Genomic DNA, 20,595 nt, shown 5'->3' on the forward strand with positions numbered 1-20,595 from the left:
TAGGTAATAGACTGTTTAGGTTAAAACCTATAAAATTCTGATACTTGACTTTTTTTGAACTACTCAAATGACAGTTTCTTAGGGTTCGACCAGGTATTTAGAAAACCTAATAATGTGCTTGCATAGTCTTACTTCAGCTCATTAACTGAAGTGATTCAAGCCACTGTCACAATGTATGTGATTTCAAAACCTTCTGAGGCTCTAAAAGGTGCCTCTGCTCTGCAACGAGCCCCCCCCCCCCACCCCATTACCTAAATTTATATCGTCAGCAGTAATCTCTGATAGGCGGCGAATGCCAAGGAGCAGCTGTCGCCCTCCTGAGGAGACGGCACGAAGCGTGTCACCCTGAAATTCCCCGATACGTTACCATTTGGTTCACTTCTTCTTCGGTGACCACCTTCGGACTCAGGGGCGGCAGCACCTTGCTCTGGAACCCTTTCAGTATCCTGACTAACCCCATTTGAACAGCCCCCATGGACTCCTCGAGCCGTCTGCTGGTCGTCATGCTTAGCTATTGCCTTCGTTCACCTAAGAGAGGAAAACAGTTTTAGAACAAATACAGTTAATTCCTGAATACAGGTCACAATTTTTGTATTTGTAAACTTTTCAAATACAGGAAGGGTTAAAAATACTGATCTTCAAAAAGATATCAAATGCCTGGAACAAATGCCTTCACCAAAGGAGTCGACCAGGTAACTGGTCTGGATTTAGCCTCATCCCAAAGTTTAGAATCCCTATTAGGCAAACAAAGTATTCTGGACAAAGCTCGCAGAAGACATGGAAATATATGCAGTTCTTACATTTTGGCACTTTTATCTCCCCCAGATAAATAAACACTGCTCAGTATATTCTTCATAATTTGCTATTTTATCTGCTATTATACCTATTTGACAACTGTCTCTCATGACACCCTTCAAATTAAAAAAAGCATAAGGCTTTCTTTAGGTCTTCACAGCTGGGCAGAGACTCAAAGGTGGCGACAGGAGATAAGATGGGAAATAGGAAGTTTCTGGAAAAGTTGTGGAGCTTAGTCATAAATAAGGCATTAAACAGCCACCCAATATCTCCAAATCAAAGAAATACGACACCTCCTTCGCACATCCTTCTTTATCCTTCAAGCAGGACACAGGCAACTTGGGGGATTTGTGACTGAGTAGAGATGTCAGTGTTCAGTAACAGCAGGCTCGGTTATTCAACCCTTTACCAAGACCAAAGCAAACAAAACAAAACTGCCCGGATGTCTGTAATTAACCTGGATGATCTATTCACACACCCAGTCCAAGATTTACAGAGCTGCTGTCTTGACATCTTGATTGTCGAGGTATACAATTGAGATACAATTACATACACAACTATTTATAATACTGTTAGGTGTGACACACACTGAGGGTTTTAGCACTGAATAGCTATTTGAGGAAACGTTAGTGGTCAAAAACGAAAATTTTAAATTTGTCTACCAAGCAATCAAGGGCATATTTTCCAGCCCCTTTCACTTGAAGAGCCCAAAAAAAGCAATTAAGTTTTGAAAAGGTGTATTAAAACTGAGACTCTCTAAGCTTTAGCTAAATCTTCTTTCAGAAGGAGTCCTGACCCACGTAGGAACACGGATTATGAGACTTACTATCTTGGACACCCTCAGATGACAAAACGCATAGCTCTTGTCTCTGGGACACCTGTCCTCTCCTTCTAAGCCCATTAACCCCACTGGCGTATTCTGCCACCCGGCTTTCTAGGGTCTCAGGCTGCCATTTCCCCTGATCAAACTACAAGGGTATTTAGAGGTAAAATCTCTGGAACTCTCTCCTTTCAGCCCACCCCCTTTCCCAGGCTAACTGAGACCCACCTTACAGGTGTCAGCTGAAACATCACTGCCTCTAGAAAGTCTTTCCTTACCTCCCTAAAGCCCCCTTGTTACATGTGCTCATAGCCACTGCGCTTTTCACATATTGAGTAAATTACCTGGTGACTAGATGTCTGTCTTGTTTACCAGAGAATTGCTGAATAATTGGAGGGTCAGTTAAATTACTGAACCATTTATTATGTTTTCCTTCTCGAAGATATCTTCATTTTTTAAAAAGAAGAATCACTTTTCAGATATTTTATTGGTTGGGTTTTTACCCTGGATACATTTACCCTGTTCCTGGGACCACTATCGTTTTTGCTCAGAAAAACATCCCACTCCTGCCCTGGCTGGAGTGTGGCTCAGTTGGTTGGAACATTGCCCCGTAACCTAGGGGTTGCAGGTTTGATTCCTGGTCAGGGCACATACCTAGGTTGTGGGTTTGATCCCCAGTCCTGGCGTGTGCAATCCCTAGTCTGGCAACCAACTGAGGCTTCTCTATCACATCAATGTTTCCCTCTCTCCCTTCCACTCTTGCTACAAGCAATGAAAAATGTCCTTGGGTAGGGATTAAAAAAAGAAGAAAGAAAACCTCCCACTCCTTACTCCAATTCAGGAGTGGCTCACCCCAATATTACATCTCCCTGGCCATAGAGACTGGTTCAGGACAGTGCAAATGACCCAAGGCAAATAAGACTTAATTATGACTTTATTGGAACTGCTGAAAAAGAGGTTTGCTTTCTCCCTATTGAGTTTGCTAAGAAATAAGATATGAGTGTGAAGCTGCTGGCAGCCTTCTTGCCCCTATGAGGGGAGTGGCTCTCTAAGAATGAAGACACATAAATGAAAAGCTGTGACAAGAGACTGAGTTCTGACGACATCATCTGAATCCTTAGATCCAGCCAAGAACGTTTGAGCTATCTGAGCCAATTAACGTTCCATGACACAAGTGTCATCTGAGCTATATGCTGTGGCCAGTCTCTTGACAAAGTGAATCCCTTATAAATAATTGCAGCCCATCTATTATTTGTAATGTATCACCATGGCACGGATAACTTGAGAGCCATTCAGACCATTACTTGCAAAAGCAGTCTTTGATGGCCTTCTTCATTTTGTAAAATATGCTAATTTAAATGTGGCAGGCAGCCTATTTTAAATCCATGTTTGCCTTACTAAAACATAATAACTTCTCATTTATATGCCATTGACTTTGTCACCACCGGAGTCTAAAGACCAGCAGGCTTGCAGTAACACACCGTGAGAATGCCTTTGGCTTCTGCAGCTATTACACATGATGAATGTTTGTTTGGAGAATTTGCTTCAATTCACACATGCACACATCACTCAAAGTAACCTATTTTATGTTTCTTATAAATGTTAGGCATTCGTATTATTTCACTGTAGCAAATTCATAAGTAAATACATATTTATTTATGAATATGCTGCAATGAAAAAGAGATAGTAAAATTCCCACTTATTGATAACTAAAATTCCTCATTTTGGATCCAACCATCAAATCAATGAGGGCTTATTCATATTTTAATATCAACAACAGATGCAATGGCCCCCGCCTGCTGGTTTAGCAAAAAATTAAAATATCTTTAAAAATGTTATAAGCTGCAGCTTACCATTTCTTAGTGACTCATTTGTGAAAGAAATTTAAAGAAAGGAAAATTGGCGGGGGGGGTAATATTTTTTTGCAACACAACAGTCCTTAATTCAACTGAACTTTCCTCCAATATGCTGTGTCAATTCTTCTAATTTATGGTATTTCCTAGTATGAGAAAATACCTTCTTACATGCCTATAATGGGTTTCATTTTCTGAAATCAATTTATCTTACTTGAATCCAAGCATGCATACTCAATTAGGATACTCTTTAAACAGCTTTTAAACCTTTTTAAACAAGATACTCTTGTAAAAGACTTGTTTTGGCTGCCCAGTACAAGTTCCCCTTCCCATTTTCCTTCTTGTGAGAACCCACTGCCCTGCCCAGAAGGAGTAGCCAAATCTAGCCAATCACAGTATCCTATTCTCCTAGGCTCTGATTGGTCGTGGTGGGAGTTTATGACCCTAATAATGCCAATCAGAATTCTTTCCTTGAATGATGGCAAGACTTTGGGAGAGAGAAATTTTTTTCTTTGGACTTGCTGGGCTGAAATGAATTTAAAACTATTGTCAGCCATTTCCTCCATCACATGGAGAAGGCTTTCTGCAAAACAAAGCTAAGGAGATAAAGGCAAAAATGTGAGCAGGGCCTTGTCTGGTGTGGCTCAGTGGATTGAGTGCTGGCCTGCGAACCAAGGGATCAAAGGTTCGATTCCCAGTCAGGGCACATGCCTGGGTTGCAGGCCAGGTCCCCAGTTGGGGGCATGCTAGAGGCAACCATGCATTGATATTTCATTCTCTGTCTCTCTCTCCTCTTCTCCTCTCTCTAAAAAATGGATAAATAAAATCTTTTAAAGAATAAAAAAAAATTTAAATGTGGGCAGATGGATAGATGACAGGAGGGAAGAAAGATGAACATAAGTGAATCAGAGTGTATTGAAAGCAGCTCTAAACTCTGAGGCCCTGAGACCCAAAGCTCCTCTTTGGACCCCAGGAGCCATCTAGTGTCCTAACTAAATGAACTCCTAAGTTCCCTGTTTTGATTAAGCTGTGTTGAAATTTGAAGTAAATTTCCGCCAGTGGAAACCTAAAACTCTCTAATGATCATTGTTATTTTTTAGAAGTCATATATTTACCTAAAATTTACTCCTGGAGTTTACTAGAAAGATCTGCAAATAACTACAATGAAATGGTGTGAGCTGCTATTTCCAAAGCAAATTGAGAAAATGTATCATTTCTATTAGAAGAGAATAAGCTTACATATCTTACATATAATGTATAGACTAATTCATTTGTACCATCAAATGTAACATCAAGGATGACTACAGCCCTGTCTGGAAATCATTAAAACTTATTGGGTATTTGGATTATGTTATTCAGGACAGGTAATTCTATATGCAAATTATTCTGCTCTCAGTAAGCACACATTTGCATATAACTAGCATACAGCAAGGTCTTTGCAGAAGCTCACATGGATCCAAAGGTTCTCGATCATCCAGAATGTGTGATTGCAGAAGAGATCACCTGAAATATTTCATTTTCAGATTTTGAAGATGAGAGTCTATAGAGGTTTATAGAGAAAATTCTTTACACAAAACTGGTCATTTAACTTGTATTTTCCAAGTATTAATAACTTAAGAGTTATCTGCAAACATTATTTAAAAGTGATCTGGTTTGTTAAGCAAATCCTTCTGACAAAAATAATGCCTGGAATCAGGTTTCCTTTCACAGAAAATGTGTGGAATCCCTTTAATAAAGCCATCAACACACACAAGAGCAAACCTGGATTTACTCACTGACCCTTCCATGACTCCCACTGACATCACTGAAGAAAGGGGCTGCTGCTTTCATCAGTCTCCACCAGTCATTAGGGATGTGGCAATTCGCAGAAGCAAGTGAAGAGCAAGCTAGCCTGACCCTGCTCAACTGAGTGCTTTCAACACTGATCACCGTCTTGCACATTCTCCCTAGCAGCTACTTGTTAAGTGCTGCATGTCTACCTTTTATTAAAATGTCAAATGCAATTCTTGTCATTCATATTGGGTGGCTGTCATCACAGAATTCAGTAATGAAAACCAATCACAGACATGAGTTACACGTACTATACCACTATTCTTGAGTTGTCTAGCATATAATAGGGCCATTCTTCTTCTCTCGGTTATCATACTGGTAAATATTGACCACAAAATTCTTACTGCATTGCTTTCACATGTTTGGCCAGATCGATTCCCAGTAAAAGTATGAAAAATACCTGTATCCTCTCTATACTTCTAATAAGAACAACAGTAAAGTTTTCTTCTAAGATTAAAGAGGATTTCCATTTCCAGTAATTCTAAGTAACAGTTGAACCAGCTATTCATGTAAACATAACTGAAAGCTCTAGGTGAAAAATTTCTTCAACTAAAAAATTTTTAATCTCCTAAAGGGTATTAAGATAATAAGAGCTGTCAAGATAATAAGCAATAATTAGACCAAGATCGAAAAGAAATCAAACAGCAAAAAGTAAGCAAAACAATAGAAATCCATAGCCACTTCTACCCTTAAAGCATTTTGCTAATCCAAAAAATCTCTGAGCTTTGTTTTTGGTGGCCTTGCTGGACAATGAGATAGAAGTCAATGATTAGAATCTGCTCAAAATAGAATATACAGCCCTGTCTGGTATGGCTTAGTGGATTGAGAGCCAGACTGAGAAGCACAGGGTTGAAGGTTCAATTCCCAGTCAGCACACATGCCTGGGTTGCAGGCCCAGTCTCCACTAGGGGACGCATGAGAGGCAACCACATGTTAATGTTTCTTTCCTTCTCTTTCTCCCTCCCTTCCCCTCTTTCTATAAAATGTTTTTTTAAAAAGTAGAAAATACAGTGAGAAATCTGCTTCAGTGTGGCTGGGACCCAAAATTAAAACTGGCTACTGCATCACTATCTCTAGAAAGCCAAAGTAAAACTTGGTATGGTGCTAAGCAGAGAAAGAGAATATAAACAAAAAGAAGGGGGGGAAATACCCCAAAGTTGGGGTCACTTCCAACTCAAATTTGCAGCCCAGCTTCATACCACTTAAATTGTCTAGGATACCTCAAACCATGAGCTAGGGTAGTCCCAGACTAACAGATCCCAAGTGGCCTGGCAAAAACAAAAATAAACCCCCTATAGAGGAAGGCAGAATCATATCAGACACACCAGAAAGCAAGATGCCATGAACAAAACTAGCAGAAACCAAAGATAGCAGAGAGACCATCAAAGACTTCATACAGGCTTCGTACAGGTCACTTATTAGATACAGACTATAAGCAACTATGTTTACTATGTTTAAAGCACTAACAGACAAGAAGATGTGGTACCTATATACAATGGAATACTACTCGGCCATATGAAAAGATGAAACACTACCATTTGCGAGAACACGGACAGATGTTGAGAATATCATGCTAAGCGAAATAAGTCAGACAGAAAAAGTCAAGAACCATATGATCTCACTCATGTGCGGGACATAAAACTGAAAGCAATAAATGAACAAATATGAAAAACAAAAACTCACAACACAGACAACACTATGGTGGTTACCAGAGGGAAGTGGGGTAGGGGGGCAGTAGAGGGTAAAGGGGGCAAGTATAAAGGGACAAAGGACCTGACTGGGTGGTGGGCACACAGTGCAACACACAGATGATGTATCATGGAATTTATACTTGAAATCAATGTAGTTTTATTAACCAGTGTCACCCCAATACATTCAATTTTTTAGAAAGATACAGCAATTCTGCAAAACAACTGGACTTTTCAAAAACCTCAATGTCCTGAAAACAAAAGCCAACAAAACCCTCCAAAATGTCTGAGGAACTGTTCCACACTGAGGAAACTAAAAGGCTTCACAATGCTGCATGTGGTCCTTGGCTTGCCCTCGGATTTAATTTTGTAAAAAATTTTAAATCACCAGAAGAAACATTATTGAAAAATTGAGGAAATATGAATATGAAGTATATATTAAATCATATGGTAACCATTTAAAGTTTATAAACTGTGATAACAGTATTGTGGTTATGAAAAAAATATTCCTATTCTTAGGACATATTGTATATAAAGGAGTATCATAATAACTCCCCTTTTTAAGTCATAAGCTTACTTTCAAATGCTTCAAGGAAAAAACAGAGAGGAAAACAAGCAAAAATGTGACAGAATGTTAACAACTGATGATTCTAAGGATATGCCGGTACTATTATTTCAAGTTTTCTTTATGTTTGAAAACTTTAAAAAACAAAATATTGTAAGGGGAAGCTATATAGAAAACTTTTTAAAAGATCCAAACAGAACATATAGATATGAAAGATACAGTAACTAAATTTAGAAATTTCTTGGGTAAGTAGAAAGCATATTTTAAATAGCTAAAGAGTCTATGACTAAAACTATTGGGTTGGCCAAAAAGTCCGTACTTTTTTTCTGTAAAATAAAAGACACATTTTTCATTTTCACTAATGACTTTATTGATTTGAATATTTCAAGTATGATGGCTATCTCCACTTGGTATAACACTGACTGTTCTCAAATACTATCTCAATTTGATTGCCGTCAACTTCAACTGGTCTACCGACCATAAAGCACGCCCAGCAAGAAATTTCCAACATGAACCTTCAAAAACCATTTTTGACACATTCAATAGTCACAGCACCTTCTCCATAAACGGCAAAAATCTTTTTTTTTTTTGCATTTCAGTTGCGTCTTTACCTTTCTTGAAATAATAAAGCATGGCTCTGACTGGTGTGGCTCAATGTATTGAGCTCCAGCTTGCAAACCAAAGGGTCACCAGTTCAATTCCCAGTCAAGGCACATGCCTGGGTTGCAGGCCAGGTCCCCAGTAGAGGGTACATGAGAGGCAACCACACATTGATGTTTTTCTCCCTCTCTTTCTCCCTCCCTTCCTTTCTGTCTAAAAATAAATAAATAATCTTTTAAAAAAGGAAACAATGAAGCATAATATGCCAGCAATATGTATTTTCTTCCATTTTCAATATTAAAATGATGACATAAAAATTCACCATTTTTGATATGGTTTTTCTAATGCACACTGATATGACAGCTGTCACAATACAATCTAATAAAATTGTTTCAAATGAAGTTAAAGACAACTAAGTGCTATAAGAGCCAACTTATGAAAAAAAGACAACAACAAACTTTTTGGCCAATCCAATAGAAATTAAATCAGAAGAATTATGTAGGTCAGTACATGGAGTGACAAAAAAAATAGAAAACACAAATGAAGTTGAGTGACATGGGGGACAGAGATCTGACGTTGTTGGAACCTTAGGTGAGGGAACAGGGATGAGTCACAGGCAATATCTAAAAACAATAGCTGAGAGTTTTACTATAGTGCTGAAAAAGAACACATACAGATTCAAGCCCAACAAATCCTAAACTACATAGGGGAAAAATCCACTCCTAGATACATCCCAGAAAGGGTGAACAAAACCAAAAATAAAGAGGAAAATCACCAAAAGAGCAAATAAATAAAGACAGATTATCCTAAAAGGAGCCATGGTTAAATTAAGAGCTAATTTCTCAAAATAATGGAAACCAGAAGATGGTAGAATGAGACACATTCAAATGTGCTGGGGGAAAAAAACCTGTCATCTTTTAATTCTATAACCAGCAAAGATATCTTTCAAGAATAAGGGCAAATTAAAGATAATTTTAGACAAACATGGGAAGATTAACCTAGCAGACCTTCACACTTAGTTAACACTGACTATGAACTTAACCCAAACGGAAATTTGAAATTTTGCTATCCAGTATTCTCCTATCCTCTCAAACAAGCCATCCAATAAGTCATAAGAATAATGTACAGCTATCGCTTAAAGTGGTTTTGAAATGGTTAATACACAAATTCACCCATTTGAAGTCTCAGTGATGCTCCAAGTTGTTGTTCATACAAGTTCATGACTACATGTACATCCATACTGACATGCCACTATTCCAAACTGAGGAACCCATATAATTTGAACTTGGCAGGAATCTCATTTGTCCCTGGCTCATAATAATACAAGTCTGCCCTATGGTTCTGTATTAATTAGTTTACAAATAGAAATACCATTAGCCATATATAAATCTCACTTCTGAACAAAACGAAAATCTGTTAGTAGTGACCACAAACTAATTAAATTTAGGGACTCATTTGTAAAGGTCAATGTCCTTTGCTACAAATCCACTTCTTATGCAGATGAGAAGTTTAACCTGCCCTATGGCACCGGGCATAATTAGCCAGCTGCACCCTCATAATACAGTGCAGATGGTTAATTACACCAGCAAATAACTGCTTACTTGTGGGCACAAAAGCTTGTACCTAAAAATCACTGAAAGTGTACTTGGGCCTATTTGTGCTCATACAAACAAAACACTTATTTCCAAGGTCTCATCTGTGAACAGACCACCACAGGCTCCAGCTCCACTACTCTGGGGGAGACCCATTAACACTGCCAGGGTCTGGTTCAAGGGAAACACCACTAACCACAAAACCATGTATCAGCTGTTAAAACATTTCATGGGGTGCTGAATCCTTGTTGCAAAATCTCCTAAGCTTAATTTGCGGTAATAAGAATTGTAAATAAGGTGAGAATTTGGTTCCCTAGAGCCCAAAGTAAATCCTGTATTTTTTTTTTTAGATAACAAGTCTGAAATGAAAAAACATGTTTTACGAGCAAACATGTCAACACTGGTAGTCATAAGAATAAAGGAAAAAAGGACTAATTTACCTGTGCCCTTGAGGAATTTCATAGGCTAGCTGAGCTCCCAAATTTACAAAGCCTTGTTAGATAAACACATCCAACGGTTGTTGGAGACTGTTGCTAAGATCTTATGTTTAAAAAAGTATTCTATTAATCCCCCTATGGCAAGAGCAGGATTTGGGGAGAAAGCAGAGAAGGGGTAACTACTTCCTGAAACCCATGTTTGGAAGTCCCCTGCCAGCTGCCAAGAGCTCTGTCTGTAGGGGTCCAGATGACAGGGATGGGAAGCAGAATGCTAATCTCCTTGATTTCGCACAGAATCTTTCCTCTGAAGAACCCACAGGGCCTGTGAGTCTATTCAGTCTAATTGTATGTTGGGGAAGAGGAAAAGCTGCTTGCCATGGTTTTAATTGCTAAGAACACACTATCTTTTCAGGCACCATCTGTTTAATTGTAATTACAAACATTGATGTAAAAACACAAATGATTAACAAGTACAAAACTTGCCTACCACTAACAGTTTTAATCTAAAGAGCCATCTTGTGAAAGAGTATGTTGTCTTTTCCCTCTCTGCAATATTTCATGATTTAACAACTGACAGCCTACCATTTATTACAAAATCTCACTTTGGTAGAGCTAAAGTTATTAATTAGTATTTTTAGATTATATCCCTCTGTTATCCCTTTTTATTAAACTTTAATTCCCTCTGAGAGTGACAGGGATTTTATCAGAAATGAAATACACAAGGCCCCTTTCTTCCCTCCTGCTAAAATCTTTGAGGTTTCTTATAATATACATCACCTATAATTAATTACCAGGGACATTCCGAAGTATTGCAAGACTAATTTTTTGCCTCTGATAAACGCGAATTTCTGCTTTCCTGGGTTTGAAATATGCTTACCACACTGTTATTACTTTAAAAGCCACAAGTATTGGTAATTGTTTTCAGACATGAATAAAAATAGCTTAACCTTGAAATTTATTTTAATTAGGGATTTTTCAAAGCCACTGCTGCAAACTTGGGTGGATTGTTTATAATACAAACAAGCGCCAACCACATAGTTGCACAGAATATAGAATGAGGCAAAGTTATCACACTTGGGCTTGATAATAGTAGTTTAAAGAAATAAAAACATACATATATGCAGTCAGATCATAATGTTATTAGTGCAACCTTACATTCAGGACATTTTAGATAGTCGATTAAAGAATGGAGATTTAAAACTAAAATCCAAGAAATTTATGAACTGCCAGTGAAGTGACAAGAGATTTTGTGTGTGTGTGTGTGTGAGAGATTTTTTTTTTTTATTTAACTCATTTCGCACTAATTTTTCTTTAAAGTCAACTACATTGACCTTTTGGTATTTATTTCACGATGAAGAACACTACTCTAACATTATCATTTATTCATTCATACATCATGTGCTCGATTGACAAGCCTTTCAATCAAGCACAGGACTCTTTAAAAGCCCACTCTTCTTCCCCATCACCACAGGGACAACTATGACCCATAACAAAATCAGAGAACTAAAGCATTTTAAATCCTCAGAAAAAATGAGCACACTGACTACACAGTTTTTCAAATTAAGTTGCAAGAGAGGCATTTTGTGATATGTCGATTCCTCACTTATTCTCTGCCCAACCTCAATCCTCCTGACCATGACCTTACCACTGTTTTCGCCTCATTTCAGGCCCACATCCCCCTTGCAACACATTTTATGTGAAAAGCAGCCAAATGCTAAGTGCCTCTGCGGTGCTAATGAGGAAAACAGATCTTGGAAGAAATCATTTGAGAGGAAAAGACTGCCCTCAGGAAACAGCTGCTTCTTCACTTATAATGACCAAGTATTATGGTCCCCAGCCTTCTGAAATGTGCTCGTCCTAAACTGGTGATCATGAACCTTTGAGATCTAAGTCCCACTGGGAGTCAGATAAAAACTATGAACACTGACCCCCAAACGATGAACATAAACATGAAATCTAGAGGTCCACATACCTAGGATCAAGAATCTGTACAGTGCACAGATCCCAGAGTGTATGGTTTCAACAGTCACAGGCTAGGTGGGTTTCTTCCAAACCTGATGAAAGTTTTCATGTTCTGAATGTTTTTGCTGCTAACATGGAGAAACGTTCTCAAAACTATTTTGAAGCTTGTGAAACTATACCACTGATTAATAACACAATAATTTCTCCTCTACTTTGTGACCATATGAATCATTTTCATATACAAGGCAGAGGTGTTATTATACCTTCCCCAAGATAATTCTAAGTTTTATCACACACAAAATGTGAAATGAAATGTAAAACCTAAATCTCTAAAAGTCAGAGAAAAAAATGTGTGTAATGTTGGACTAGGCAAAGAGTTTCACAGAACACAATCCATAAAATAAAAAATTAATAAATTAAACCTCAAAATTTAAAAAGTTTTTGACTTTAAAAGGCAACTCAATAAGAAGACAACTGAGTAAGACATGGGCAAAAGATATGAACAGATACTTCACCAAAGGAGAGACAGAATAATAAATAAACACATGTTGTTCGGCATCATTAGTCACCAGGGAGATGCGATTTAAAGCAGAATGAAACACCACCACGTGCCCACAAGAACTGACATTAACAAAACTGTCGCCTGCCAGGGAGGCTGTGGAACAAGTGAAACTCTGATGCTACGCTGGCAGAAACTCAAAATGGTACAGTCACTTTTGAACTCTTAGGCAGTTTCTTATAAAATTAAACACACACTTATCACAGAACTTAGCAGTCCCACTCTCAAGTATTTATAAAAACAAACAACAATAAAAAAAAAACTTTGTACAATTATGTTGTACAAAGACCTATATGTGAATGGTTGCAGCAGATACTAGAAGCAGCCCATGGACTGGTGTGACATCCATTCCAATGAACAGTACTCAGTGATACTAAGGAATGAAATAGTGTTGCATGCAACAACATGGATAAATCTCAAATGTATAGAACAAAACAGACAACAACTGCTATGTAGTTTATGATTCCATTGATGTGATTTTCTGGAAAAGACAGAAAGAGAAATCAGATTATTGGTGGTGGGGAAAGGAGATCGACTCCAACTGGTTCTAGGGAATTTCTGAGCCAATGCAATCACTCTGTACACTCCTGTGGTTACATGACTACATTTTTCAAAACTCATAGAACAGTACACTTAAAACAGATGAATTTTGTAATATGTAAATTACATATCATAAACCTGACCTTAAAATAGCTAAAAACATCCTGGGAGAAAATATTAATTTAAATTATATTTCAACACGGCATAAAACTATCAGTATCCAGGGTATGTACAGTACTCCTACAAATCAATGCAAAAAGAACAGTCAAATTTAAATCGAGCAAAGATAAAGACAGACAATCCACAGAAGATCAGTTATCAATAGTCAATAATCATAAACTCCTGGATCTCACTAGTACCTGGCAAATGTAAATGATAACAAAGTGACAACCATTACTTTCCCATCAGATACATACACAAAGTTTGAAAAGAACACCAGTGTTGATGCCTATGCAGGGGAAGTAGCATCTCTACAATAAGACTCCAATAGAGTTACATCAGTTGGGAAGTTGAAATTTCAACTGTATCCTATATGTAGCTAACTGCATGTATTCAACTACATGTAGCTAAATCAAAAGACAAAAAAAAACACCTTTAAAATAGTTGGGTGACTGTCTTTGTTGTCCCAGTCAGTGGGCTGTAGAATGGGATGAGGTGGTGGTCCTGAAAATGCCCTGTCACCTCATCAGTGCTGGAGCACACAGTGCAGACTGGAGAGGCCATGTAATATTCTAAAGATTTACCAGCCCACCAAGCAGAGAGTGATGTCCAGGTAGCCACTCAAACGGTGGTAACCTTCTCAACATTCTCAAAGAAGAAACGGAAGTATGAAATGAATGAGGTCCACAGCAAAATTTAGAAGAACAAAGACATAATGAAACTCATAGATTTATCCTCCTATTAATTTATGATGACAAATTAGAAAAGCCTATGAGTCACAAGTATGTTTAAATAGTCCCAGAATTAAAGCTTTTCAGTGGTTCCGTTTCTGAATTGGGTTGCTCTCAGGTCATTTAAGGAATTTCCCCATAATATTTTTGACTGCTCACTTTTGACCTTAGTTAGCACTGATTTCTGAACCTCATACAATAAAACACGACTCCATTGTATAAGCTCATCAAGGTCACAGATCCTGCCTTAATATTTTTTTCCTGCAAAACACCTAGGTCATACTAAACATAATGTAGGACCTCAGTTACTTTAAGGAGACAAGAAAGGGAGAAAAGGAAATAATCACGTGGTGAAATAAATACGGGTTTCAGTATTCTGAAATGAAAAGGACAAGACGCAACAGGCAGGGGCAAGGGGAGCACACACAGACGCCAGGAAGAACGACATGGGTAGCCAGCACAGGTGGTAGTGAGGAATCATAGCAACAGCCACTCACTAGCCCCGATCTGCGATCTGCGCCCAGGTTGCTCAACGATAAAGACGGATTAATCATTACAGTCACTTCCTGGGGCCATTGTGGCTGTGAAAGACCATATAGGTGAAGTATCTGAGGGTGTACTGGTCTTGCATTTGATTCTCACAGTCATTCTGAGAAGGAAGAGGGGGAGAGGTGTGGCACCCCATTTTCCTGGTTAAGAAATACGGAAAATGATTGGTCCAAAGCCTCACAACTAGAAGTTAGAAGCAATGTTATTATCACCCTTGTTATCCTTCAGGCCAACCCCTGGCGCTGCCTACATGTTTGGCTGGGGAATCCCAAAAACAGAAACCGGAGGTCCTGCTATTTTAATGGGGGTGAGAAGAAGGGACCAGGGAAGGCTGGGGAGGAGTGGGGTCTGGAAAACTTGGGGAACCCCTGGGATGAAGGGAACAACACAAGGAGATGCCCCGGCTAGTCCCCCTGCCCTTCACACTGTGACCCCATTATCCCTGCGAGGATCTCTGGCAGAACCACGTGCACCCCATCCCCTGTCAATTCCGTGCCCGTTCCCCTCTGAAGTCCCCGGTCCAACTCACAGACACCCCAATCTAGTGGCTCCCCACCCGGCTCCAAGCCGCAGGTAGGCTCTCTTCCCTTGCTGTCCGGGTCCCGGAGCTGTTGCTGTCCGTTGCTACAGCAACCACGGAGCGCCACACAGCCCAGCAAGCCTCATGATGATTGGAGAAAGCAAGCGTCCATAGCAACGGCCAGGCAGTGCTACTTAGTGGGAAAGAATTTGGTTTTCAGGAGTTCTTTGGACTACGTCTCTCCCCAAAGGCTCCTGTCCTAGTTCTTTAAAGGTGCTTCATGCACAAACTCATTTAACACTTGTCTCCCTGTGTTGCTGTGAGGCTTCCAATTTCTATAGGAATTTTTGACTTGGCATCCTTTACCTCTTCAGGAGGTCCATGAACCCCTTATGTTACATGAAAAAAGTTCGTCCATTTCTCCAGTAGGATAGTCCACAACTGTGGATTCTCAGCGGAGCCAGAAACAGAACCCAGGTCGCTGGATGCCCAAGGAAGTCCCAGAGAATAACTGTTATATGCATTAACCTCATCTTCTTTCTCAGAGAAGAGAAAAAATAGTGCGGTTCTTCCAGGACTTCATTTAGACTGTGGCCTCATTCAAAGTTTGCCTTGAGACAGCTCCCAAATACTTTAACTCTTTCATTCATTCATTAATTCCTTCAAAAATATTTATTGATTGCTAATTATGGGGCATAATTCATCATAGAACCACTTTTCTAACCACTGGCACACAGCAATTGCAGAGACATAGTCCCTAATTTCTCAGAGCTTTCTCTGTGGTAGGGGAGACTGATGAATAAATAAGATCACTTCAGATTGTGGTAATAAACAAAATGCAGCGACACGATGGGAAGCATGTAAGGCGATGACCCCTATAGACAGGGTGGTTAGGGAAGTTCACCTAGAGGAGACAGCGTTTGTGCTGAGGCATGAGAAGTCACCAGCTATAGTAGAGCAAAAAAGGCAGCAACACAAGCAAGGAAACAAAGTTAAAAGAAAGAAACTTGGGGTGTTAGAGGAAATAAATGGCCAATGTGGGTGAAAAGGAGAGAGCTTGCAGGACTGTGGGGAGACGCAACCAGATTGCCCCTCCCCTAGCTCTTCAAAAGACTGGCTGTGTCTCTCTGCTCGCTTGCTCCCCCACCCCCAGCCACATCCTACCCTGTCACCCCAGCTTTTTCCTTCATAGCCCTTAGGTTTTATTGTCTCTGAACTCCACAGGACAGAGGCTGTGTCTACAGTGTCCAACACAGTTCTCTAAGCACCTGAAATAACGGCCCCAGCGTGGACACTAACTAGTGCTTGTTGACTGCACGAGTCTCCAGGTCACCGCACTAGGAACTGTGGTAGACTATGGGGACAAGACAAAGACACTCCCCTGCCGTGGAGCTGAAATGCTTCTGGAGTAATCGAATTACAAACTGCGGGCAAACTGAACGTGTTCGGAATTGAATAGTTCAGAGTGTAGTGCGGTGGGAAGCCGTGGAACAATTCCCTTGATAATTTCTTCATTCTGTTATATTTCAATTCAATTTCACACACATCAAATACCTCCTATATGCCGAGCACTATGGTATATAGCAGGGACCAAGAAGAACACCAATATTATTTATTGAAATGTAATTTTATATCTACTGAATCTAATAATTTTCTTTAAAAAGAACACCAGTCTTGGCTGGAGAGCTCACAGTCTGCTGCCATCCTGTCCTACAGGAGCCAATGGGCACCTGAGGCCTCAGGGCACTCGGGGTGTGGATGGTGTGAATCGGAACGCGGGCGAGTGTACACGACAGATTTCAGAGACTTGGTGCAAAACAAGAATGCAAACTATCTCACTGATAATGTTTAATATTGATTTCATATTGAAATAACATTTTGAATATAGTTTGGGTTAAATAAGATCTAGTATTAAAGTTAATTTCACTTGTTTTTTTTTTCAATCTTCTGCTAGAAAATGTTATTATATATGAGACTTGTATTATATTTCTGTTAGGCAGAACTGGTCTAGTGGGAACTTAATCCTATGTGAATAAACCAGTGACTCTTATTACAGAGGTCAAAATAGACGGTTCAGCTGAGGCACAAAAGGTAGCAAATTTCAAATAAAGGAAGTAGACCAAGAATTTACAGAGAAAACAGGTTAGACAACTCTTAAACCGTTTGCACACTGAGTGTATGAAAGGGCCAGGAGTAGGTGACTGAGGAGGATTTCTTCAAAGACAGCTGAGCAGTGAGCCCCAGCTCCTACCCTCCAGTCAAAAGAAACGGGCTTTGAGAGGACCACCTGCGAGAAGACTTTAATGTACACATATGGTTTCTGTCATCTGGAGGGGGGGGCAGTGGGCTTGTATCTGAACCCAACTGTAAGTTCTAAAGGGCAAGAGATAGGCAAACTAGTCAGCAGACAACAGAGAAAGGAAAAGTTACTTGGCTGGAAATATCCTGTCCCTTTCCTCTAGGATTTATCAGGGTTAAAAAAAAAAAAAAGCACAAGTGTTTTCTATGAAGCAGATGTGAGGCACTCAACAGAAATGGGTAGGGTCATTTTGGGTCCTTTCTAAGAGGGAAATCTGGTGGGACAGAGATCTCAGCAAAGGGAAGTGGAGGATAGTATTAGGTTACTAGGGGCCAAAGAAAAACCAAGAACCAGACAAAAGAGAGAAGCAGGGTACAGCTGCCTAGTGATGAGGTTAAGTTTTCTGCAGGACTCTTGAAATTGCCACACAATAGGAAGTTTAGATTCATCACAGCAGTATCGGACAAGTAACAACTTTCTTACCATCTTTTCCTCTCTTTCCTCCTCGTGTTCTAATCCCAGAGGGGCCAGAAAACAGTTACCCAACTGGGAACGCAGGTAGAGAGGCTGGCAGTGAACCCAAGGAGACGACAATAGGAAAGAAAGAAAGAAAGAGGTGACTGTGTTTTCATCCTCTGACTGCAGGTTTCCTGCTTGCAGCAGGCCTGAAAAAGGAGAGAAGCCATCACTTTAAGTCAGAAGTGCTGATTATCACGTTGGACAGAACATCCTAACAACTATATTGAGCCTGTGTTTTGACCCCCAAGAGACTCTGCAAAAGTCTCAGCACCTGAGTTCACCCAGTTCTCCCCACAGAGACATTCTAAGAGACACTAAAAGACAAAAGTTAACTTGCTTTATGACTGCAGCCCACAAGTCATGCTTGTGTGATTTAAGGGTCACTTAAGAAACAGGAGGCAGGCTATAAATACAGGCAGAAACGTGTTACTCCTGAAGTACAGAACAGAAGATGTATAAAAGCTAAAGTCACATAGCACCTTGGCCTCAGACCTGAGACTAGCATTTACTAACCCAGTCCCCAGAGGCCTTGCTGGGGCTGCTGAGAACTGCAGCCAGTGACCGTGGCCGCTCCTTCCTGAGGGCCCATCTGCACCTGCTGCACGACGATGGAAGCCAGGTTTGTTCTCAGGCCATACAGGCAGGCAGACAAACACAGGGGAAAACAAACACAAAAACAAAAAAGCTGTGCATCTGAAAAAGGATATCCCACTGAAGGCTAATTACGGTACTAAAAATTAGATCAAATTTAGGAATCATTTTTGTTAGCTTGTATTTCCCTTCAAGCAAAAAGGCTAATGGGGAGGATAAAGGCCTCTCTAATTTTTAAGCTGCTGACCCCTGAGTCAGGACAAGAGAGATGAGACCAGAGCCTTGTTCTTTCTAAGGCAGGAACAGATCACTGGGTCAATAAGCAGCCAAGACTAAAAAGACTAAGCCTTCTTCAGACTTCAGAGTGGTTAGTAAGCTACCCTGGAGGCACCCAGGCACCTTAGAAAACTCTGGTCCATGGGACCCATCAAAGGAGGGCCATGGACAAGAACTTGGGAGGCACATACCCAGACATCATGGATTCACCATTATAAAGCACTTTAGAGATCGCTGTGTGTAAAACTCTTAGAACATCCCTGACCAGTGTGGCTCAGTTGGTTGGGCATCATCCCGGAAATAAAAAGTCACAGGTTCATTCCTGGTCAGGACACATACCTGGGTTGCAGGTTTGGTCCCCAGCCAGGGCGTATGCGAGAAGCAACTGATCAATGTTTCTCTCCCTCTCTTTCTGCCTCCCTTCCCCTCTCTCTAAAAAGAAATAAATAAAATCTTTTTTAAAAAAAACTCTTAGAACACAGTAGTTGCTCAGTACATGAGCAATCATTTTTCTTTCTATTATGAGATGACTACAGTTCTGAACTTATTCCTTGTATGGAGTTTGCTACTTAACCCCTCTGTGCTCTGTGCAGTTCTTATGTCTGTAAAATAAGGGCAACTACTGTATAGGATAGTTGAAGATTAAATAAGATGATAAAATAAATCAAGGGCTTAAGAATTAACGGTTATCTATTAATATTAGCTCCATCCTTCAGTTCAGTCTTCTGTCTCTTCAACAACAGCTCCAGGAAGTCACCCAGCGCTAGAGACCAAATGTGTGTGTCATTATTTAAACCTCACAATTCACCAAGCCCCAGGGTGATGGTATCAGGAGGTGGGGTCTTCGGAAGGTGTTAGGTCATGAGTGGAATTAGTGCCCTTACCAAAGAGACCCTAAAAACTCCCTCATCCTTTTCTCCACGTGAGGACACAGTGAGAAGACAGCATCTATGAACTAGGAGGTGAGCTCTCACCAGACACTGAGTCTGCCAGCACCTTGACCTTGGACTTTCCAGCCTCCAGAGTTGTAAGAAATAAATATCTATTGTTTAGGCCATCCAGTCAATAGTATTTTTGTTTTATCAGCCCAAGCTGACTAAGATACCCTGTCTCTCTTTAAACTCTTCATTCTTCCACTCATCAAGTTTTGCCTGAGCATCTTAAGCATTAAACCCTATGTTAGCAACTGAGTGGACCCCAATGAGCAAGATACAGTCCCTGCCCTCACCGGGCTCACAGTTGTTGTTGTTGTTTTTTTTTCAGGACACTTACTTCCCATGCCTTCTCAAATCTAAGATCAAGCACCATGCCACTCCATTTTTGAACATCTAAAATTTTTGAAACCTTCTTGAATTAACCCAGAATGTGACTCCTAATAGCACATCTAATTCTTCCTTTTCATGACAGTCCTTCCAGTTCAGAAACTTATCCATCATGGACTTCCAAGTCCTCCATTTTCAAGCTAAACTGCCCACATCCCTTAAACGGTTTCTTGTGTGGCATGATTTCTGTGTGGCTTCTGTATATCTTAGTCATGCTGCACAGGACAGATGCCCTTGGGCCAATGTCCTCCCTCACTGTTGCTCGAAATGAAACACAGTTCTCTCAAGTGGTCTGAGTAGTGTGTAAAGTGGGATTATTATATGAAAGAAACTGAATTCCTCATATTCTGAGATAGTAAATAAATTCTAATCAGTCTCATTCAATGAG

The 20,595-nt window shown here is 40.0% G+C and overlaps 1 protein-coding gene across 1 annotated transcript in view; it reads right to left on the reverse strand.

Annotated features, from left to right (window-relative positions):
* HYDIN (HYDIN axonemal central pair apparatus protein) overlaps positions 1–20,595 on the reverse strand; it is a 322,142-nt gene that overhangs the window by 276,229 nt on the left and 25,318 nt on the right. Inside the window, exon 2 of the mRNA XM_045819132.1 lies at positions 368–528. Coding sequence (XP_045675088.1) covers positions 368–505 — 138 coding nt within the window. The 5' untranslated portion in view covers positions 506–528. The remainder of the gene's footprint in view (positions 1–367; positions 529–20,595) is intronic.

Source organism: Phyllostomus hastatus, unplaced genomic scaffold, assembly GCF_019186645.2.
Source record: "Phyllostomus hastatus isolate PE091 unplaced genomic scaffold, TTU_PhHast_1.1 phas_scaffold_345, whole genome shotgun sequence".
Lineage (NCBI taxonomy): Eukaryota > Metazoa > Chordata > Mammalia > Chiroptera > Phyllostomidae > Phyllostomus > Phyllostomus hastatus.